At 34.7% G+C, this 25,445-nt stretch overlaps 1 protein-coding gene across 2 annotated transcripts; it reads left to right on the top strand.

The window, feature by feature from the left end:
* The first annotated feature begins 16,059 nt into the window (after positions 1–16,059).
* On the top strand, positions 16,060–22,592 carry LOC112715330 (uncharacterized). 2 transcript variants are annotated; one of them, XM_025767088.3, is made up of 5 exons: positions 16,109–16,281; positions 16,387–17,037; positions 20,247–20,732; positions 21,213–21,725; positions 22,171–22,592. In XM_025767088.3, exons 2-5 carry the CDS (start codon positions 16,516–16,518, stop codon positions 22,252–22,254), a joined length of 1,605 nt encoding a protein of 534 aa, XP_025622873.1. In that variant the 5' UTR covers positions 16,109–16,281; positions 16,387–16,515; the 3' UTR covers positions 22,255–22,592. The 2 variants fall into 2 exon arrangements, with proteins under 2 accessions (XP_029145453.1, XP_025622873.1); XM_029289620.2 differs by having other exon boundaries at positions 16,060–17,037.
* Positions 22,593–25,445: the final 2,853 nt, after the last annotated feature.

Below are 25,445 nucleotides of genomic sequence, written 5' to 3'. Positions count from 1 at the left end.
GTAAAAGCATTGCTTTTTGTTTTTCCATAACCATTTATGGCATCCAAGGCCGGAGAAACCTCTAGAAAGAGGAAAGGGAAGGCAAAAGCTTCCACCTCCGAGTCATGAGAGATGGAAAGATTCATCTCAAGGGATGCACTTTCCTTCACAAAACTATTGGGAGCAACCAAACACCTCCCTAGGAGAATTGAGTTCCAACATGGGACAACTAAGGATGGAGCATCAAGAACACTCCATCATCCTCCATGAAATTAGAGAAGATCAAAGAATCATGAGAGAGGAGCAACAAAGACAAGGAAGAGACATTGAGGAGCTCAAGCACTCCATAGGATCTTCAAGAGGAAGAACAAGCCGCCATCACTAAGGTGGACCCGTTCTTTAAACTCCTTGTTCTTTAATTGTCTGTTTTTCGAATTTTCATGCTTATGTTTATCCATGTTTGTGTCTTATGATCATTAGTGTCTTAGTGTCTATGCCTTAAAGTTATGAATGTCCTATGAATCCATCACCTTTCTTAAATGAAAACTGTTTTTATTACAAAAGAACAAGAAGTACAGGATTTCGAATTCATCTTTAAAACTAGCTTAATTATTTTGATGTGGTGACAATACTTTTTGTTTTCTGAATGTATGCTTGAACAGTGCATATGTCTTTTGAATTTGTTATTCATGAATGTTAAAATTGTTGGCTCTTGAAAGAATGATGAAAAAGGAGACATGTTACTAAGGATCTGAAAAATCATAAAAATGATTCTTGAAGCAAGAAAAAGCAGTGAATACAAAAAAAAAAGAAAAAAAGAGAAGGAGAAAAACGAAAAAAAAGGGAGAAAAGAAAACGAAAAAAAAAGAGAGAGAAAAAGAAAGAAATAAAGTTGTGATCCAAGGCAAAAAGAGTGTGCTTAAGAACCCTGGACACCTCTAATTGGGGACTCTAGCAAAGCTGAGTCACAATCTGAAAAGGTTCACCCAATTATGTGTCTGTGGCATGTATGTATCCGGTGGTAATACTGGAAGACAGAGTGCTTTGGGCCACGGCCAAGACTCATGAAGTAGCTGTGTTCAAGAATCATCATACTTAACTAGGAGAATCAATAACACTATCTGGATTCTGTGTTCCTAAAGAAGCCAATCATTCTGAATTTCAAAGGATAAAGTGAGATGCCAAAACTGTTCAGAGGCAAAAAGCTACTAGTCCCGCTCATCTAATTGGAGCTAAGTTTCATTGATAATTTAGAGTCTATAGTATATTCTCTTCTTTTTATCCTATTTTGATTTTCAGTTGCTTGGGGACAAGCAACAATTTAAGTTTGGTGTTGTGATGAGCGGATAATTTGTACGCTTTTTGGCATTATTTTTAGTATGTTTTTAGTATGATCTAGTTAGTTTTTAGTATATTTTTATTAGTTTTTAGTTAAAATTCACTTTTCTGGACTTTACTATGAGTTTGTGTGTTTTTCTGTGATTTCAGGTATTTTCTGGCTGAAATTGGGGGACCTGAGCAAAAATCTGATTCAGAGACTAAAAATGACTACAGATGCTGTTGGATTCTGACCTCCCTGCACTCGAAGTGGATTTTTTGGAGCTACAGAAGCCCAATTGGCGCGCTCTCAACGGCGTTGGAAAGTAGACATCCTGGGCTTTCCAGCAATATATGATAGTCCATACTTTGCCCAAGATTTGATGGCCCAAACCGGCGTTCAAAGTCACCCTCAGAATTCCCAGCGTTAAACGCCGGAACTGGCACCAAAATGGGAGTTAAACGCCCAAACTGGCATAAAAGCTGGCGTTTAACTCCAAGAGGAGTCTCTACACGAAAATGCTTCAATGCTCAGCCCAAGCACACACTAAGTGGGCCCGGAAGTGGATTTTTATGTCATTTTACTCATCTCTGTACACCCTAGGCTACTAGTTCTCTATAAGTAGGACCTTTTACTATTGTATTTTCATCTTTGGACACCTAGTTCTTAGATCATTGGGAGGCTGGCCATTCGGCCATGCCTAGACCTTGTTCTTATGTATTTTCAACGGTGGAGTTTCTACACACCATAGATTAAGGTGTGGAGCTCTGCTGTACCTCGAGTATTAATGCAATTACTATTGTTCTTCTATTCAATTCCGCTTGTTCTTGTTCTAAGATATCACTTGTTCTTCAACTTGATGAATGTGATGATCCGTGACACTCATCATCATTCTCACCTATGAACGTGTGATTGACAACCACCTCCGTTCTACCTTCGATTGGGTGAATATCTCTTGGATTCCTGATACACGATGCATGGTTGATCGCCTGACAACCGAGTGCTCGCCTGACAAACGAGCCAGCCATTCCGTGAGATCAGAGTCTTCGTGGTATAGGCTAGAACTGATGGCGGCATTCAAGAGAATCTGGAAGGTCTAACCTTGTCTGTGGTATTCTGAGTAGGATTCAATGATTGAATGACTGTGACGAGCTTCAAACTCCTGAGGGCGGGGCGTTAGTGACAGATGCAAAAGAATCACTGGATTCTATTCCGGCCTGATCGAGAACCGACAGATGGATAGTCGTGCCGTGACAGGGTGCGTTGAACATTTCCACTGAGAGGATGGGAGGTAGCCACTGACAACGGTGAAACCCTTGCTTAAGCTTGCCATGGAAAGGAAGAAGAAGGATTGGATGAAGACAGTAGGAAAGCAGAGAGACAGAAGGGAAGGCATCTTCATACGCTTATCTGAAGTTCCTACCAATGAATTACATAAGTATCTCTATCTTTATCTTTATGCTTTATTCGTTTATCACCATACCCATTTGAGTTTGCCTGACTAAGATTTACAAGGTGACCATAGCTTGCTTCATACCAACAATCTCTGTGGGATCGACCCTTACTCGCGTAAGGTTTATTACTTGGACGACCCAGTACACTTGCTGGTTAGTTGTGCGAAGTTGTGTTTATGCCCTGGTATTGAACACCAAGTTTTTGGATTCATTACCGGGGATTATTTGATTTGTGAAAAGTATTGATCACAATTTCGTGCACCACCTGCGTAGGGTCATACATGCATCATACTTGTTTGCACATCATTTTCTGCTATGCATTCTGTGTGGATGTGTGTGTATTTTTTGTATTATCTATTGTGTGATGTTTTCTATGCATTCTCTATTTGTGTACTATTTTTTGTATTTTACTGCTTATCTGGTAAACAACAAAGTGTTAATGAACTTAACTAATAACTTCGATCTTATTAAAAACCCCCCAAGTTCTTACCCATTTTCCCCTTCAGATGGAGTACTGACAGTCCAGTAATGACGTATGATTGTGTAGAGGAATGATAAATGATATATTGCATTTTGATGACACCAACTTTGTTCACGTTTTTGAAGACTTAGAGTGTTGTTCCTTCATTTGTGTAGTCTAGAGAGATTAGGGAATACCATATGTACATTTATATAAACAGTTAATATTTTGCTACTTCTAGAGATTTCATAAGTAGTGATGCTAATGAACATGCGAAGTATATACGTGAAAGTTCTGATTCTGTTTTATCTATTGTTACCTGTGTTTTTATCTATGAATGTATCTGCTTATCAACCCAAACGCGTTTTAAAAAAATTATCCCATGAAATAATTACGCTTAACAGCGAATCAGGCTCTTATAATAAATACTAGTTAAAGTTAAGGAAAACAAGTTATTAACGCTTAATCTCTAGTGTGATCATGACATGCTAGAAGTCGGGTCATTACAGCCCTAACAAACACACCATTCACACGACCAAAGTCAACCTTATGAACTACAAACCCCTTTACCTTGTCAAAACTCTTGTACGCAACATAAGTCTTTTCCTCTGACATAGACTCTCTTTGCAACAACTTATCTGTTGTGACCATGCCAAGGACACTACCATTCCTCCTGGGTGTTTCATTTTCGGTCCCTTCCTCACTGCCATCCTTATCATCAGAAGACGATGTAGAAACCAACTTTTTGATGTTTACTGGATCACATTCATCCTCTTTGTCACTAAATAGACAATCAAATTCCATTGAAAACAACACTCATGCTCAAAGTTCTTTGAATTATCAACTACAAAAAATTAGCATCTGTTGATAATATTAGTACATATATTGGCAATTTGCACTCCAATATTCACATACAACTTTTACTGATAAAAAAAAGATGATAACGGTCTGATTTTGATAACTACAATTTTCTTTCTAAGGCATAGAAACTGATTTGTTCTAACACTGCACTACTGTATTTTTTCGCATAAAAAATTCTATGGAAAATGTAAGATAATTTACTAAGAATGTGTTTAGAAACCATAAAAATTCAATTCTTTTAAGAATTAGAATTCTTTTTCATGCTTTAATACTAAAAATAGTGTAGAAAAAATTCTTTATAAAATTCTAATTCTCATTTTATAGCGCAAAACAATTTAGACCAGTTTTAGTTTCACTTCCAATTCTATTCTACTAAATTGATATATTACTATAAATGTCTTTCTAAATAATTAAAAAGACAACAAATACCCTTATGACCCTAATTCTTTCATCGACATCATGCCTTCACCCAACTATCAAGTTACCGAGAGTACTAAAAAAATATTAGATTGATATATTAGATTGATAAAGTTAAAATTGTCAAAATATAAAACTTAGTTCAATTTTATTTAATTTTAAATTAGTTCATTCCAAAGATGAAAATTGTGATAAAAATTGAATTCAACTCAATTCTCTCAAGAATTCTTCTCTTATCTTATTATACTTTCCAAACACACTCTAATTGAAAACAAAATTCAACCATCAACTTTTATGTACTATATAGCATTAGTAACGCAATAATAAGCCCCCCCACCAGCCTTACAATTTCTACTATAAACCAAGAAATCCATTCACATTTCCACCCAACAACCCATCCTATACCAAAATTATAACCCTTCAATATTTATACTTCCATTCTTGAAAAATACATAAGTCGACCACACAACAACTAAGCAATATCAAATCACACAGACCAACAATGTTAATCAATAAATATTAAACTCAACCGCTAAATCCAACTTACAAATCTAGCGCAACAACAGCAACGTCAACCCGCCGAGTCAAAAAGGGTTCACACCTCGTCACTCTGTAAAAGGAACGATTCAACATTTGAGCTCCATTTAAAGGTCTGCTACTGGCCAATAGATTATTGTATGCACAAGGATGATTCGAACCCTTGACATTTACTTAAGCAAACGAGTGAGCTGACCACTCGGCCAACCCAAGTTGGTTATTAATTTATTTTCTTAACCCTTCTACCATTACACCACAACCCAAAGCCATCTCCTACCTCCAGCCCGCTCCAAACAATATATTATAGAAGCCCATTAAGACAAAAAATGACACTATACGGGTCTGAATTATATTGTGGAACACGTCGCTGAGTCACGATCTATTGCAACAAGCTATCAACATACTTTAGATAAGCCCTGAGACACAACTGCTTTGTCTACAGCACATCTCGTGTCGATCAAGCAGAGAAACACATAGAATATCTATATATATGTATCAATTTGCATTGTATATACAATGCTTCTCTCTATTTATATGCTTTCTTTGAATTTTTGAAATAAATTAAAAAAAATAATCATCTTTATATTTCTCTAAATAATTAATTCTAAATGATTATTTTTATATTTTTAAATAAATAATTTTAAATAATAAAATTCTTATTCTTAATTAATTAAGCCTATATAATTATAATTTTAATAATATCTAATGCTAATTAGTTATACCAAAAATTTTATTATAAACTTAAGATAATATCAAAACAAATCATTTAAAAATAAAAAAGTATTATAGATAACTTATTTAAAATTTAACTTGAGAAGAGGAGAGATATTGAAAAAAGAGGGTGAAAGTGAAAGTGAAAGTGAAAGGAAGAATAAATTTGAGGGAGAGTTTGCTCCAAGTAAAAAGTGAAAAAATAAAGCAACCACTTGTTTTTATTTAGAGAAAAATTCTACTATGCTGAATGCAAAATCCTTCCGCACCTGCGGATGATACATGTGGTGCCTGTGGTTGGAATGCGTGTCCACAGAGAAGTATTGGCGTTCTCAAAATGGGGGTTGATGATGCCAAGAAAAGTCATCGTGGACCCTGCAGTTGGCAGGGTCTGTGCCAGTTGTCCTTGCTTAGTAAAAAATTTTCTAATGATAATGAATGCAGTTAACGTTAATATAGCTGGTGTAATTAATAATATTTTTTATTAAATGGGCGGGGCCATTAAATAATTACCTGGATGGGCCTTTGATAATGAACATGTAGATTGGGTGATCTGGGTAGAATGATAATCTTCTAAGAAGAATGGGTTCATGTTTGGTTGGACTGTGATTAAAAGATCCAATAGTGTGGAGAAAAAAAAGGATTGGGCATATGGGTATACGTAATGCATGCCTCATTACTTTTAATATCTGAGTCCAGTGTTAGAAGTAATTTGTGTTTTTCTCTATGTCAAATTTTTTATGTTTTAAAATGTTTAGATCAGTTTAAGGGGTTAATTTTTGTCTTTTAACTTTATTTTTAATAAAAGATAAACTAATCTTACAGTTAGTTTGTTGATTGTGTTTTTTAATTAAGAAGGGTTAAAAAAAGATGTTAGATATATACAGTATCCTGAAATTCAAATAGTCGAATGAGATTTAAAAAAATGAGTCATCAAAAAAGGCGTTTCGAATATTATAAATGATAAAAAAATGCGAATTAGTATTTGTGGACTTCTGTAAACAATAATATTAAAATGAATATTTAATATCTTAATAATATCAAAGGGGGAGAATAAAATTATGAATAATTGTTGTAATCATATTATAGCAATTGTCCTTTTCATACATTAAGTTAATCATTTGAGATTTATTTGATATATGTTATATCAATAAATGTAGTTACACTAAATTATTTATGTATTTTAAAAATTCATATTATATTATATAGGGCCAATCACAATATTAAACCAAATGGTAGGAGAAATTACAGAAATTTGACAAAGCAAAAAACGTAATAAGAATGACCCAGAAGCATGTTTTTATGTAATTCGAATCAGCCTAAATCGAACTAAAAACCACAAGTAAATCGAACCAAGTCAATTCAAATTTGTCCCATTCAAACTATGAATGCATGGAATCCAAGGTAGTTCGAATTCAACTAATTCGAATTATGCAAAGAGCAGTCTAATCAAACCGATTCGAATTATAAGGGAAGCAGTTCAAAATGTATTTCGAATATAGCTGATTCGAGATACGTACATATAATTCGAAATTATCTGTTTCGAATTATGAAGAACCATATGTGTGTAGGTGTGGTGTGAACGTCAATTCCTCTTATTAGAGTGACACACAATGGCTAGTGAGGAGAGTGTTTTAGTGTTGGTGCATTATAGAGGGTCCATTAAAAAAAATACGATCTGGTGTGAACTTCACTGATAAGAATCAACTGAGTATCTTTTTGAGACCCACGAGAAGCTTCGGTGAGTTCCTGAATTCTATAATACAGAAACTTAGGCTGCAAGGCGTGAAACTAGTAGAAAAATTAGTCTATCGCATTTCGATCTCGGTCTATTGAGGCAAATATCTTTAAATCGTATTTCTTATAAAAAAACAACATTACCATATGAAAATTTGGATTACTGATTACTATTCATGGTTTAAAAAAATCATACTTTTAAAGGTTTCACTCGTCGTTGTTCTTACTTTTCACACTATTGTATTTATTTGTGATCACTAATAAACCACTAAAAAATCATTTATATAACAATCCTATCTAACTTAGCAACGGTATTATATGCGTGTTTTGTCCTATTATATATATATACATTGGCCCATTGATTAAAACCTTTTACATACATACATATATATATATATATATATATATATATATATATATATATATATATATATATATATATATATATATATATATATATATAAACATGACAATGAAGTCATGAATAACAAAAATTTTTATCTTATAATAATACTAAATAAAAAAATAATTTAAAATTTTAAAATTTAGAACTATTAGTAATTAATGTTACATAATATATTTTAAAATAAGTCATGCTAATTAAACAAGTTAAACAAAGGCACAGTTAAGGTTGAATGGTTTTTGATGTAGTAATTATTTTTTTTTTGGATTGGGTGTTTAGAATTTGTAATTTAGGATTATAGTTTAGGATTAACTTAGGGTTGGGGTATTTTGGATTTAGAATTTGGGTTTAGGATATGTTCTTGAGAGTTTAGTATTCAGAAATTAGGATTTAGGGGTTAAAGATGTAGGAATTTTAGTTTAGTGTTTAGGATCTAGTGAGGTATATTTGGTTTTTATTTTAAATTAGTTTATAATTTCAAAAATAGTAAATATTAATTTAAAATTGACAAATATTTAGTATATACTTTTGAAAGTTTAGGGGTTTAAGGGTTTATGGTTTGTTAATTAATTTGATTTTATGAAAGAGTAGTATTTAATGGTTTGGAATGTTTTGTATATAATTTGAGAGAATGAGGGTTCATATGTACTGAGATTTAGGGTGTATGTTTTTGAGATTATGGGTTGAAAATGAGAACGGTTAGTTGAGGATTTATGGTTTAATATGTGTGAAGAAGATTTCTTGGGTACAAGGATGGACCTAAAGGATGGGCGAGTAGTGGCCTCGCCCCCCCCCCCCCAAATTTTAAGAAACTAAACCTGGGTACAATATATGTATTTAAAAAACCAAAAAAATAGGTAATTCATTAGTTTTATATGTATCAGTTTTCACTATGCGATAAATTTATGTCCTAATTGTGTAATTTATTGAAAATTTTAATTTAACTAATTTAATATCATACCCTCAAATCTTTGTAGTTTGCAAATTATTTTTTATGTAATAGCTTTTTTGACACTAATATGTAATTATATTTTTATGTACATAGAGAAGAAACATATTTTTTTTGAATCATGATATTTAAGAATTGATTATTTCTAATTGTGCAACAGATTTTACACTTAGTTAAATATAATAGTTTGTACGGTAAATTTTTTCAAATTTTAGATGATGAACGCCAAAAGTAAGAGCTAATAAAAAATTAAACCTATTTTGTTAAAGATAGTAACAGAAAAAATTATTGTTTGATAATAAAAACGTGTATTCAAAGAATAAAAGATAATTCATTAATTTTTTTGTGTGTTTTTAATAATAATTAACGAAATAAATTAAGGTATAATTGTATAATAAAATGGGATAGAAATATTTGTAAACAAATGATTTGCCATGAGAAAAACAATTGGATTTACTAAGATGGCGTTATTGTTCTTAATATGTGAATTGGTTTAAAATTTATTACACGTGGATAAAAAACGGATAGAAGATAAATAGTTACATGGTGTAAGTAAATAAATGCGGGAAATTTTGGGAAGAGTAACAGAGAAATATTGATTTAAATTGAAAACGCTTGTTATGAAACTGAAAGTTCCAACGAAGGGGCTATGAGGGTTTACTAGAGGGGGGAAGCTGACAAGACTTCCATTACGATTTGGGGAGTTCCTTCGGCAAGGGAGTTGTACGAAGCCATTCCCACATAACAAGTCCCATACATGGATACTTGTCGTTTTCATTACTATGTAGTGAGGAGAGGAAGAAAGCCCGTGATATACATGTCATGGGAAGAATGTAATCGACAAGTGTTTGGCTTCAAAGGGAGCAAGCACAAGGGCTTCATGGTAAGGCGTGAGGCGGAGTCCTGGTTTGAATTGTGAAACAAAGACCCCGAAGGTGAGAAGACGGTACTGGGGAATCAAGACTTGGCAGTAAGGTTTGGAGAACTCGAGGTTGGAGAGTCTGTTAGTGTTGCGGGCAACGGGAGCAGCGGATCTAGCACAATCGCGAGGAACCTCCTCCTACATGAGCTAGGTACTTCTTTTTGTGAAGTTTTTGGGTTACATTAGGTTTTCCTGTTTCATTTTACACTTGTTTTCATAGTGGTTGTGATCTACTTTTGCATCTGTGGCTATAGATATTGCACCAGATTTTGACAACACTTCGTTTGTGATCATGGAAGACATGGAGCAGCTGTTGTTTAGGGTTTGTGCTGAACTACAGGTTGATCCTCTAGTGTTTTTCCTCCGTGACGACTTCAGGATGAAAGGAAAGGATTATCATGATCGTCATTTACTGCCTATGCATTTTGGTTAATTTTTGTGTCATGGAGACCAAACAGATGTCATTTTGATTGCATATTAGGGACCCTAATATGCCATTCCTCTCCGATATTAGGCACCATAATATGCTTTTTTTAGTGTGATGCATTTGCAGATTATATTTTGGGATTCGTCTGACCATCGATATAAATGAAAAATGGCAATGTCATTATGTGGTGTTTCACATAAACATTTTCTCTTGTTAAAAATACATGTCATCATTAGCGCTATATGTTTTTCCTTGTTAGTTCTAAATTTCATTTTCATCATTGCATAATCACCTTCACCGTACATGCATAGACCGTGTGACCTCTCCATTGCATGGTCTCCAAAAGTGAATTTTCTGACAGAACCCTTTAGAGATTACTTTTTCAAGTCAATAAACAGTGACATGTTGTTGGGCCCGATGTCCACATGGACCCGATTTTGTGTAAATGTATTCTACGGATAGCCCAATACACATTGTGTCGAACAAAAAAGAATGCCAACCCATGACGTTCCAATGAATACAAGGAATAATCCCACGAGGTCCACTGCAACAATATCAATTTGGTATTGACATTTGATGTACCCAGATACAAATTAATTAATCTAGTATCACATTCGAAAAAATTGGCAACAACATCGAACTGAAAGAAATTGAATACAACCCAAAGGGTTCACTCCAACTCGTAACCACAACAAATAATATCAAAGGGATCAACATATCTCGTGCAAAGTTCCTCATACCCCTATGGAACTCCTAACTTGTCTACCCATGAAACGGCCTCACGAGTAACGCTTGCCTGCTGATATGTTGCGTGGGCACCTGTCTTGGCCTTGCAATTGTACCAATCTTAACTCCATGAATGAATGATTATTACTGCAACAGAATATAGCAGATTTTATGTCAAACCAACAGAGGTAACAACATTTAGGGTATTTATAAGATTTAATTCTCTATTTTCAGAAAATTTGACTAGAAATAATTAATTTCATACATAATGCTAACTATAATATCCCACTACCCATCTCCCGATACTTGACCATAATTATTTCAGGCAGATATAACTACATTCTATATGCAAGATAACATTAGGTGATTTCATACTACACTACTACTTAGTCCAACATTATCTCAACTACCAATCATGTTACTCTATTTGCAGGCTATCACGATAAGTGATTTTATGCTTATCTACTTATTACGCCAGCTTATAATTCAACTACCAAACAATCCACTCTTCATGCATCCCAATTTGTTAATTTGTCTTACATACTATTAACTGCTTCTTGGTACTAAATTCATGTCTGCAATACAGAAAACAACTCACCGTGTTGTGATAGACGTTATTCGATGTGCCCCTGGGGCCTAAAAACAGGTTATCACCCACGTGTTCATCGTCCTGTATTCAAAGTACTGGTTAAAAGTTGGATGCTGCATATGGATAACAAGTTTCCAAAAATACTTCGAAGGAAATATCTTACCCGGTCAGGCATGTCTAAATCATCCCCCTCGAATGCATCGTCTCTCAAATCGTGTTGTTCATCATAATCACCCTTGGCTAGGTAGGTTCTCTTTGTGTGTCCCGTACCCTTGCAGCAGGTGCATACCAAGGCCTTTTTTCTTTCCAAGTTTTGGAGCTCCTTTTGACTAAGCAACAAGTGGGTCCCTAACCACAGCATTTGATTCACCGGCATGTTCAGCGCTCGGCTTAACCCCACAATGAAATGCCTTGTAATCCAACTCAAGGTCTTTACATAAGGACTGAATTTCACATATAACCTTTTGGAACAATGCCAACCATTATGCCCCCAGGAAAAACATTCACTGCGATGCGAAATGGAGTGCCCCATGGCGGAGAATAACACCGTGTTCGCTAACGTCACCTCAACTTTTCGTGTACTGCTCAGGGGATTTTGCATCAGTTTTCCACCTCCTCAGAACGAGCTTATCGGGTATCTCCTTCAAGTGCTCTGCCTTCATCACAAAGAACATGTCCTTGCATGGATATCCATGCTTCTTCCAGAAGTTACATTGACAACTTACTTTGCTAGTCGACCGACCAAAGGACGCCATTATGTGTACATTAGGTTCCTCATATTCCTCAAGGGTGTATACCATTGTATTCAATATCCTTCTTTTGTTAATCTGGTTCAAAGCACCTACCCCTTCGATCTCCTTCTTGACATCCCCAAATACTTCTCTTGTGTATACCGTAGTGGCATGTCTTTCAATACTTCTCAGGCATGTTGTCATAACCAAAACCGAGTTGATGGATTGAAACTGGAGCAGCAACCCCCTATTCCGAAACTCTCAGGCAACCATCTCCAAGCTCTGAACCAGCTCGTAAATTGTGTGGGTGGACTTTGAAAACTTGTTCACGTATGCGTTAATGCCTTCACACCTAGATGTTGTCCGATATCTCGCACAAAACTTGTCACGCAGATATGCACTTGCCCACATCTCCTTTTTATCATACATCTGGCATGACCATTGTTTCTCGCGTAGGCCATACTCATCGGCAACCTGCTCCCATTTGGATTCGATGTCATCTGTCGCCATTTCTGCATACAACCATCTTCTAAACAACCCAAGTAATTCTTCACCCTTTACATTAGATGTGACGTTTTTCTCCACATGCCATGCACATAAATGATGGGTCGCAGAGGGAAGCACTTCGGAAACTGCTTTTATCATAGTCTTGTCGCCGTCAGTCACAACTACAGCCGGCTTCTTACCACACATGATCTCCATCAAATTCTCCAACATCCACCGATAGGAAGCAACACTCTCATCAAGCAACAACCCAAACCCAAAGATGGTGGTCTGCTTGTGATTGTTTGATCCAGAAAAAATCACAATCAGTCTCTTGTATTTGTTTTTCTTGTATGTTGAATCAAACGCCAATACATTACCAAAGTATTGGTAATCAACTCTGCTAGATCCGTCAGCCCAAATCAGATTCGTTAGCCTGTTGTCACAAGTCGCATTATATTTTGCGATTGCCATGGGTCTAACTCGGCTTTTCCCTCAAGATACACTATTACAGAATTAGCATCACCGTCAGCTATTTTAATACGCCGTTGTTTGTCAGCGTAGTTGTAGACATCCTTCTTTAGAAACCCCAACAACGAATAGCCACAGGCCATACTAGCCATGTACCCTACAATCTTAGACATTGCAATACCATGTGCTTGCATCCCATCTATCTGACTCTTTACCGTTTTCGTTAACCCACGATGATTGGCAATCAAGTGCACCATTCCTACCGGTGTCAACTCGTGGTTGTGTTCGGTGACTAGCTTCTTCACCTTCCAGCACTTATCATTTTTGTCTTAAAAAACTGATAACATTTCCTTGCAGTTAGTTCTTGTCTCTGGTTTGTGTTCCCTCATTCTGTCAATCCTGTCATAGTGTTTACGTTCCCTCAAGCCTTTCTTGTTACAAAAAAACCTATATCTAACCAAGTTCCCCTCACAGTCTTTCCCTGAGTCACCCTTTCACACACCGAACCCATGTATTTTTCCAAACCTCTGATAGAACTCATATGCACTCTCAACGTTGACTCAAACCTTCTTCAAAATGTCATCCACACTCAGTCTGCTAAGGTCTTCCAAGTCACAACATTCGTCATCGGCCACGGCTCCTCTTTCTTCGGCACGGTTGAACTCCTCGTACTCATCACTTTGAGTCCCTCGACAATCAGCATCCCCTCGCTTAAGTTCACCTCCATTTGTACCTCAACAACACATCGACTGAATCAGGACTTGCAACACCAACAAACGTCTAAGGGTCATATCCATATACTGTTGTTTGGCATATGCTCTCGTTGCATTTAACATTCTACCTAAATTAATAGTATAATAAAAATATTTCCCCTATACACCTGATTCAATAAAAACTTAATGAATAATACAACTACTTCTAAACACTCTTCATCTGCATTTACTTCCTTCACCAGGGGATTATAAACAACTAGTTCCATGCCTAAACATATTACAATGATATACAATGCCCAAAAATAGGCTAATGAAGAAAAAGAGAGACGATTCTCTCTTCAATTTTATGTTCAAGCTTGTGGGAGACCACAATCACCATACTAATACCATTGACATAATCTTCATTCTTAGTTCTTATATACCTCATACAATTTTCCACACAATGCAAAACAAACACAAAATTGATTTCTGAAACAACAAAAGCAGGAGACCAAGGTTCGGAATTTGAGCATCGATCACAGATAATTGATTTCTATTAACTAAACAAAAACAGCAGAAAACCATTCAGAGTTTCGACATTCATCACAAAAAATACATTTTCTATAGAAAATAAACAGAACAAAACCAGCAGAACAATATTTAGAGTTCGAGCAATGATCACAAAAAAATTGATTTTTGAAACAAAACAAACAAACAACAAAACAATGAAACTGATTTTTTCCTTTCAGACGAAGAAAACACGACGTATAGAATAAATCATTGATCACCAACATCCGCCAATAATCTCAAACACAACAATAAATCCGGAACAATAATTGGCCAAATAATCAAGAACAAGACCTAAATACAAAATCCAACAAATTAAATCACAGCAATATAACAATTTAGCAAAAAAAAAAAACAACTATAGCCCAACAATTTAGCAAATTATCAGGTTAGCAAGTCCATATGTAGAGAATCACAACAACAAGAAAAAAATTTAAAAATAACACAAGACCAACAAGCACAAGAACAATTAGCAAATTAACCAGTTCACATTAACAGTTGAACTTTACCAGAAGAAACTGATGCAAGTGGAATCATCATGCTAATATGTTTTCTGCAAAGATGCTATTTGTGCAGCTACATTTTTCTGATTACTAAGATCGAATTATTCTACCTTCACATGCACTCAACTTACTAACTTTCTAAAAGCTACAAATTATAAAACCAACCAGAAATACGGTTAAAGAATTACATCGAACCCCTAGAGTGCAGCCACATTAAAACATAACTATAGAATTCAAAGCTTAATATCAACATCACAGGGAAGAGAACATAGCTGTTTTATACTAATTATGTCTATGAAGAAAGTCCAAACCATTACCAATTCAAAATATTACCTATTGTATTAGTAATCGGAAGTTGTAGAGGTTGAAGCAGAGTATTGGTGCTGTGTGGGTGTATTGTCTGGTGGCGGGTTTGGGAAACTCACGGAGGCGACAAAAGCTAGTAGTACCACAGCCGGGGGTCGCTCGCTGTTTCGTCTTAGCGGTCGAAGGAGACCGACGTGGCTTCCACACAAACGCGAACGCGAACTCGAATGGTGAACGGTGAGTAACGCGAACGGTGAAGGCCGATTGATCGAGGACGGCAAAGAACGAGAACGAAGGCGACCGCTGAACGCAGAGGCGAACCCAACAATGGCAACCAAATGGCGGTTCCTGAAAAGCGTCTGCAAATACAGAGATGACGAACGCTGAGCTCCACCAAGCAGCTACCATCGGTGACCGAACAGGGGTTGAAGACCTAGAGCTCGACGGGAAGCTACATTGAGGGACGGCCGGCAAACATCAAGAGTGCGCCGGAAGCTAGGGCTAGGTATTGGTTTGGTACCAATTTGCGTTGCATCAGAAGGGGGTGAGTCCACAAATGACAGGGGGTAAAGGGTTCTGCAGGTTAGGGTTTTTTTTTTTGTTTTAAAAACATTAAGCCTTTGGATTATTTGTATCTGAACGGTTAAGGGTTGTAGTCCATCTCTTGCCAATTTCCTTAAACTTCCCTAGGCCCATCCAATTTTTTCTACGGACTGAAGCGTGAATGTGAAAACAAAAAAATTACTCTATCACATTATATTTGTTTTCCAATTAATTAAGTTATTAATATACCTTAACTGAGTTGTTAACAACTTCGATTTCTAAAATGTTCTTTTGAATTGTAGGACCCGTGTCTGCACCAGCTACCTCCAACTGCGACACATACAGAAACGTTGAATATTTTAACAAAACAAGTGTATCTATTATGTTCAGACACGCAACATCCTCCGCTGCTGAAGAATCTTTCTCTCAGCACTATAACAACTCCCTTTCCGTGGATAAAATATCTAATTTTCATGAAATTTGCGGATGCAATAGGTGAACTTGTTTCAAGTTTCAACATAAAAAAAAATGATTTCGCAAAATAAAGATAAAATTATTTGTTTCAAGAAATAATAATTATTTTTTTTATTTTTTTTTCAGAAAATTTTCCTGCCTCCTCCTCCTCCTGATTATTCACCTTCTTCTTCAGTGGCAGCGTTGCTTTGCTCACACAACAACAGAACACCACTCACACTATTCACAGAATAAAAAAAAAACTGCCTCCTATCAATGGAAACCACCAAACAGCCAAACCCTAACAACCACCCCTCCCCCAATGCCGACCCCGAACAACAACAAAGCCACTTCACCGACGGAGACGACGACGAAGAAGAATTTGAAGAAGAAGAAGAGGAAGAAGACGGAGACGACGTCGTTTCGCGTGACTCCCAGTCCCCAGTGTCGCAGCTTCGCGAGCAGCGCTTCAAGATGGAGACGCTCTCGCGGCGGCTGTCATCGGAGCTTGTACCAATCAGAGTCCACGACATTGTGATCCGTGGCAACGCGAAGACGAAGGATTGGGTGATCCAAGCGGAGCTCGAGGGGATCGAGAACGCCGCCACCGTGCAGGACCTGATTCGCGCCTCGCAGGTCGCACTTGCAAGGCTCCAGGGACTCGGAATCTTCGATTCCACCAACCTCCGCCTTGAGCCTGGGCCGCCGGAGCTCCCTCACACAGCCAACATCGTCATTGATGTCGTCGAAGCCGCTAGCAAAGTCAGTGGAGAATTCGGCGTTTACACCAAACCCTCGGTAGGTATTGTTCTTGTTTGCTTTTCATTTTTGACATTTTATTATGTTGAGATTTGACATCATAATATTTTGGGTGGGGTTTTAGACGAGTTAGAATTTGATGCGGGTGATGTTACTTATTCATTGCATTTTAAGAAATTTTGTGATCATTTTAGGATGAACACACTGATGTGTATATGCAGCGTTGGTTGTTGATGGTAGGAAATAGAGAAAGGTTCTGTTTGAGATTGTTATTATGCTAAACAATCATTGTTTGAGTGTTGGCTTCCAAACTTTTTCAAGTTAGATAGAGTATGAGTATTGCATTTGCTTCCTCGATTGCGAAGTTCTAGTTACTGGTATTGACTTTGAGGTGGAAATGTCACTTTCTGCTGATCTTGTGGATAAGGATTAGGAAACCATGGCTTTAGTCCCCCTTGGAGTTTGGGTAGCTGGCTAACGAATGACTCACATTATCTCCATCTGTTTGTTCCACAAACTCCTGGTATGATTAGATAGTTATTGAAAAGGCACATCCTCTTACTGCCCATCTAGGTTTTTGTCGTCTTTTAGTATGAGCTTTGATGGTTCAGATGTTCTCCATGGAGATTGAATTAATCTTTTTTCCACATATTCTAGTATAAACTAATGGTTTAACAGAAATGAAATTTTCTTTGCTTGATTACCTCTAAATATTAGAGCTATTATACAGTTGAAGACTTGTAGCAAAAAAGAAAAAAAAAAGAAAAAAAAAGAAAGAGCAAATTTGCTTTACTGCTTGGTTGTCGGTATCATACTTCAGGCTGACGAGGAGTTATTTTGGATATAATAAGATTGGTGATGTAGTATGAGACTGAAAGATAGATGAGTTTTAGCGCTATACAAGATAAAAACTAGGAATAATGTATTTAGTGAGAATTGAGAAAATTAGTGTAGCACTCTACTAAGCATGGGCACCTACATAGACACTAGACACATAGACGTGACATGCCATATATATAAAATATAAAGAAAGTTTTAGATGATTTATAATATCATCTTGATATTTTATTGATATTATAATACACATTAATTTTTTTTTCTTTTTTAATTCTTACCATTAAATTCTCGGAGAGGGTGATAAAACGTAGGTTGAGACAGGAAACACGGGTTTTAGAGAAACAATTTGGTTTTATGCTAGGTAGATCAATTGAGGCTATATACTTATTTAAGAAGAGTGATAAAGAAGTATCGGAGTAACAATAAAGATCTATATATGATCTTTATGGTCTTGGAAAATGCATATGATTGTATATCAAGAGAGGTCTTATAGAAGGTTTTGGAAAAGCAGGGAGTAAGGACTTTATATATTTGTGCAATTAAGGATATGTACAATGGAGTTTCAACTAGTGTAAAGACTCAAGATGGTGTGATAGAGGAATTTTGCATTGGTGTGTAGGACTACACCAAGGGTTATTTCTAGGCACATATCTTTTCCTATTGGTTTCGGAAATACTTATTGTCCGTATCTAAGAATCCATACCATGTTACATGCTTTTTGCCGATGATATCATCTTTATGGGAGAATCACGAGAACATTTAAATCAAAAGCTAGATTTGTAGAGAGAAATTTTAGAGGTGAATGGTTTGCACATAAGCTGTAGTAAGACAAAATATATGAAATGTAAGTTCGGCACGAGAAAGGAAAACAGTAACACAGAAGTGAAAATCAGAAAAAGCATCATAGCACATGTAAAGAGATTTAAGTATTTGGGTGTATTATGTAGGATAATGGTGAAATCGAGAAGGATATAAATCGTACAATTCAAGCGAGTTAGTCAAAGTGACAGAGTGCATAAGCTTAAGGGTAAATTTTTTATTGTATTGTTTAGACCAGCAATGTTATATAGAATGGAGTGTTCGGTTGGAAAAGGTGAGCGTGGGCATAAGCTTAGTGTGGCAAAGATGAAGATGCTGAGACTAGATGGATGAGAAGTTAGACATGTATGGACAAAATAAAGAACGATAATAGAAGAGAGAAAGTTGGAGTAATGCCTAGGCTGCCTATTGTTGAAAAGACAGCTGAATCTTGTCTTAGGTGGTTGGACATGTGGGGAGAAGATAAACATACAGAAGGTGGTCAAAAGAGATTTATATGTAAACAACTCACCATAAACATGATATATCATAGGACACAATGGCACCTTTGATCCATGCAGCAGATCTTATCTAGTAGGATAAGATTTTTTTGTTGTTATTGTTTAATATATTTTTTAATTATGTAAAATATTTTAGATAATTTTTGTTGTATTAATAATTAATAATAGAAATTATTTCTAAACATAATTCAAGAATATATGCCAAGAATAATGTTGGACATGCCAACACATAGTCATATTTGAGTGTGTCCAAACATATCCAAAGCAACATTTTTTATTTTATTAAGACACAATTGGACACCTAAGACGTGTGTGGGGTCTGAAATATGTCTAAAATGCTGACACGGCAACTCAATGATCTTCATAGGTACTAGGAAGCATAACATTTTAGCGTTTAGTCACATATGAAGCAGACCTATATTTGTAGAAATCCCATACCTCCATTAAGGAGAATAGATTACATAGAAAGCAATCCAGTGGTTAGATGTTTGGAGATCAATAAGAAAACTATGGATGAAACAATTGAGGTATCCAGATTTCAATGTTTAAGACATGGTTTATACTAGGACACTGTTAGCATGGAACTGAACGCAACCAATAGAATTGTCTGACTTATGTTGCTGACCCCAGACATAGGAACAAGGCTCTTTTTTTTTTTGGTTGGGAATTGTCATTTGGTTTAAATAATGCGTATAAACTTCAAATTGGAAATTAGGTACATAATCTATGTATTTATTTTGAGCTCCGCTTTGAATGTTTTTGCCGTGAAGTCTGTATTGGCTTTAGATCCTGTTTTATGATTATTGCTATTTCTGATGAGTACCTTCTGCTTCTTGACAGTCAAGATATAGTGCAATTTATCATTTATATGTCTCAACTTGTTAGCATTTTGTGACATGTTGGTTATTGCTGAATTACAATGGTGTATAAATTGCAGATATAATATTTTCCATGTGGTGAATTCAAAAACTTTTGTTTCAGACTTCACTTTATTGGAGTTTGTGCATCAATCTTGAGTATTCATTGGTCTTAATCTGCTACTAACCTTTCTTTTCTCTTTCTCATTTATGAAAATTTGCATTGCTTTTGTAGACTAGTTCCTGGACTAGTGAAGGTACTCTTAAGTACAAAAACTTGTTAGGTTATGGTGATCTATGGGATGCTTCTGTGGCCTACGGTGCTAACCAAACAACGGAGGTGAGTATCGGGGTCTATGCCCCTAGACTTAAAGGATTGTTAACTCCTCTTGTAGCACGACTATCCTTGCTTTCCCAAGATTGGCAAGAGTTTTCTTCATACAAAGAGCAATTGTTGGGCATGTCTCTTGGCTTAATATCAACACGGCACCATGACTTAGTGTACACTCTTGGATGGCGTACCTTAACAGATCCGTCACAAATGTCATCCAGGTCTATAAGGAGACAACTTGGCCATGGTTTGCTGTCATCTCTGAAGTATACATTTAAATTTGACAGGAGAAATTCACCAATCAGGCCTACCAGAGGATATGCTTTTCTTTCTACCACTCACTTTGGTGGCCTCATACCAGATGAACGAAGCTTGCGGTATATTCGTCAGGTGCAATTAACTTCTTGAGCTCTCACGCTAAAATGCAATTGTAATAATTATTAAAATAATGCTGAGTGCTAGTATTTCAGAATTGATGCTAACCAGAAAGCTTATAATGAATTAGTTAATTTAAGTTTGAAACTTCTAGATTTTTTGCAATATTGTTAGTCCTCTTTAAATTGAGATGAAAATTGAGAACCTGGTCCTGCAGAAGAGAATTATGGTTCAAGATTTTTTATTTTGCCCCCCTTTGGAAGTGCTTTTAATTTTGGTAGTTACTGAGTCACCAAAAAAAAATTTTGGTTGTTACTGGGGATGAGGGATTTATATATTTGAAAAGAAGTTTGAATGGAGCCATCCACCTTTACGGCATGTTCAATAGCATTTATGTTTTAAGTTGTTTATATGTAAATACCACTCATGCATCCTAATATTTCTTTTTCTTTCTTGTTTTTGTCACGAGTAACTTGCTTAACACTTTCAATGCAGGAGTTCGATGTTCGTTGCGCAGTCCCCTTTGGGTTTTATAATACAGCACTGAATCTTGGCATTTCTGCCGGTGCTGTTTTTCCATGGGGCCCTGGTTTCTTGAACAAGCCATCTCCCCTTCCTGAAAGGTTTTATTTGGGTGGTGATTTCTCTCCAGTTTGCACCCTTGGAGGGCCAGTAACATTGTGGGGATTCAAAACTCGGGGATTAGGTCCTACTGAACCAAGAAGGCAAAGCAGAGATGGAGTCAGCAATGACAATGATGATTCATCTAGATGGGACTTTGTTGGAGGGGATCTTGCTGTTAGTGCTTTTGCAGACCTATCTTTTGATCTTCCAATCAAGTGGTTGAGAGAACACGGAATCCATGGTCATGTGTTTGCTGGTGCTGGGAATATTACAAAATTAACTCAGAACGAATATAAGCTGTTCTCTCCTCGCAAGTTCTTAGAATCCTTTCGGACATCAGTGGGCTGTGGATTTGTTATTCCTACTAGACTTTTCCGCTTAGAGGTTAGCTCCATTTGTTCAATTTATTTATATTTAATTAAGCTGTAGATCAAACTCTTAACTACGGTTTTTCTTGTGTTTTTATGTATATATGTTTTGAGGGTGGGGATTCAAGCTATAGGAAGTGAATGGTTAATGAGTAATATAGCACAAACTGAGGGTAGTCTTATTTGTTATATTTGTACAAGAACCCTGCAAACTAGCAGCAATTGCTATTTGTCATTTACATTTTATAGGGTTTGACTTTGAACCGATCCATGCCTTGAATTTGTTGTGATGTGCGCACACGCACACACATACGTAGGCAAACAGCCTGTTGTAGATGTAGTTGCAAGCACATCTCACAAATATTCATCTTTTTCTCCAATACATTCCTTACACCTCTGTCCTAATGGAATTTACATTTCTGCAATGAATGTCTTCACTGACATACTCCTCATTGTTTCAGGGTAACTTCTACCATATTCTCCGGCAGGATGAGCATGATCGTGGAAAAACTGGATTTAGATTCAGTTTTTCGTCTCCTTCGTAGAAGCCGAGTTCAGTCAGAGATGAGGTTTTTTTTTTTTTCCCTCCTCTTGATGTAATTGTCAAGCATTCGTTTCCTAATCGCTTGAAATCAAGAGATTGTCTCAGGAAAAGAATTTATAGAGAATGGTTTTGAGTGAAAGCATTTACCCTTGGGGGTCAAAGCATATAAGCCAATGCTCATTGCATGGCAAAGGTGTATGAAATTAGAGTTCATGCACACGTACTTTTGCTACTCTGGAATGCCTTCATTGGCACTGAGAGTTCTTAAACGTTCTTCATCATTAACTGCAAATAACTCGTTAACGTTCGTTGAGAAACGAGAGATCATCCTTGACGATATTTCTGCCCTGTTCTTTCTCCCTCCCCCCCGCCCCTCTCTCTCTCTCTCTCTCTCTCTCTCTCTCTCTCTCTCTCTCTCTCTCTCAAGCAATACACCCACCCCACCCCCATCTCCCAAAAAAAGAGAAAGATAGAGAGCGAGAAGAGGAACCGAGAAATTTTACTTTGTTCTATTGTATTTATAACTTGAACCGACACAACAAAAAACCTAAGAGCTTTGTTTGGTTTGTGATTCGTTTTTTCTTTTGAGAATTGTGTTTAAAAAAGAGAAGATACCGACAAATAAGAGTAAAAATTATCTCTTTACAAACAAAAAAGGAGGCGTTCAACACTTATCTATTTTATTATATAAAAATCAAATTTCTGTACTTAATGATGGAGCTGACGTGGCATGTTTCTAAGAGTGTTTTTTGATTTATTTCTTTTAACACATTAAATACAAGTTATTACGATAAATTAACTATATCAACTAATTGATTTGATTAGATATTTAAATATTATATAATTTATTATAATTTATATCAATTTGATTTGGTAGTATTTCTTAATTTATTTAATTTAATATTCTGTTAATATTTTTTAATTTATTCTTTTAATTTATTAAACCAAATTTATTAGTCATTAAAATAATAAATTTATAAATAAAATAGACGATTGAGATATTTTTAACTAATAATTAAATCAAATCAAATCATATATATATTGAGCTAAATTCAAATCATGTGGATTAAGGACTAAATTAAAATGAGATCACTTCTTACTTATTCAAGTTGAGTGCAATAAATACAAATTAATTTTGTTAGATAATCATAGTTGTCTGATCTACTATATATAGATGGCCACACAAAATTATAAAAATCTTAATTTTTATCGCTCTTGTTATTTCAACTTTTCTTTTCTTCTTTTTTTTTTTCTTTATGTATAATTTATTTTATATATAAATGTATCCAAAATGAGAAAGTACATATGAGTGTTTTATTGATTGTTTGTTTGATGAATATATTTCAATTTAAGCATTCTACTACTGTGGATAGAAGTTGACCTGTAGCAATTCAAAGTGGCAAATGTATATTTTTATAGTATTAGATAGAAGAATATTTATTAAAATGAATATACCCATTGTAATGAATTTTTTTCAATTGTTATATTTTTATGTCAGTTGTGTAAATTTTTTGAAAGCACAAGATAATAAAATAGGTTGACTTTAATATCATTAGAAGCTAAATTTAATGGTTCAAATAAGCACCACTAATTATATTAAAAAAGTAATTTTGTAATAATAATGTGATTTATATATTAATTTTTTCGGGTAAATTTATTTCAAAATGTAGAAATTAGACTCAATTACGCTAAAATTTTAAAGGTAATATAGAATTTGACAATAAAATTAACATTCATTAAGGAAATAAATTTATTTATTGTTATTTTTTAATTATAAATAATAACAAGACTTATGAAAAAATATTAATGTCATCATTTTGTTAATTAAATCATAATATTAGGTAGTTGATAGTTTTATAGACAAAAATTATTAAGTAATTATATAAAAATTAGCAATGAATAAGCAATAAAAATTCAGAAAAATTTATTATATAATACTAATTTCATAATTAAAATATGTCACATATCATATTCTCATATATTCTATTTATTATCTATTCTATTATATAAAAATCAGGTTTCCGCACTTAATGATGGAATTGACGTGACATGCTTATGAGGATGTTTAGCAATTTGTTTCTTTTCACTCATTAAATACAATTTATTATGATAAATTAGCTATATCAACTAATTAATTTGATTAGATTAATTAATTATACTAATTATCTCTATTAATTAATTAGATTAAATTAATTAACTAATCATTAAAATAATTAAAATAATAAATCTACGAATAAAATAGATTCTCGAGATACTTTTCAATAATAATTAAATCAAATCAAATCATATTTATTGAGATAAATTTAAATCATGTGAATTAAGGACGAAACTAAAGTAAGATGATTTTTTAATTATTCAAATTGAATACAATAAATAAAATTAATTTTGTTAGATAATCATGGTCTTCTGGTGTTCTATATATATATAGCCACACAAAATTATAAAAATCATCATTTTTATTGCTTTTGTTGTTTCAACTTTTTTTTATGTATAAATATACTCAAAATGAGAAGGTATAGATGAGTGTTTTATTAATTGTTTGTTTGATAAATATTATAGTCTAAAAATGTCTCAATTTAGGCATTCTATCGCTGTCGATGGAAGTTGAACTTCTAATAATTCAGGGTGACCATGATATTTTTTATAATATTACATAGAAAAATATTTTTTAAAATGAATATACCCATTGTAATTAATTTTCTTTGTCAATATATTATCTTTTACCTAATAAACAATATCCATGTTGTATTATTTTTATCAGAAGTTATACATAATTGATTGATAATTCCATATATAAAAATACTCATGTAATAACTAAATACCATATTGTTATCTCGCTAAAGTTAATTCTCCTATGATTATGCAAATGTATAGCACTATCAGATGAAAATTAATTGGATTACATTTATTTCCAATGAGGTAAATGATCTTTTAGGCCTAATCACGATCCGAGTTGATGAAAAATTTTAAAAAATGCTAACAATACAAATACTTTTTATTTTTAATACCCAATAATAAATATATAAATTAAAACTAATATTATTTCATACAAAATTATAAAATGTATAACATACTCAAAACATATCCAATCCATATTAACTGTCATTATTTATCAATTACGTTATGACAAATCTGGTTATTAAAAAGATTAAAATTAACTTAAATATATACAATATTATTTCATGCTTTTTA

Source organism: Arachis hypogaea, chromosome 10 (genome assembly GCF_003086295.3).
Source record: "Arachis hypogaea cultivar Tifrunner chromosome 10, arahy.Tifrunner.gnm2.J5K5, whole genome shotgun sequence".
In the NCBI taxonomy this organism is placed as follows: Eukaryota; Viridiplantae; Streptophyta; class Magnoliopsida; order Fabales; family Fabaceae; genus Arachis; species Arachis hypogaea.
Note: the sequence above shows the minus strand (reverse complement) of the source record. Positions and strands in the feature narration are given on the sequence as shown.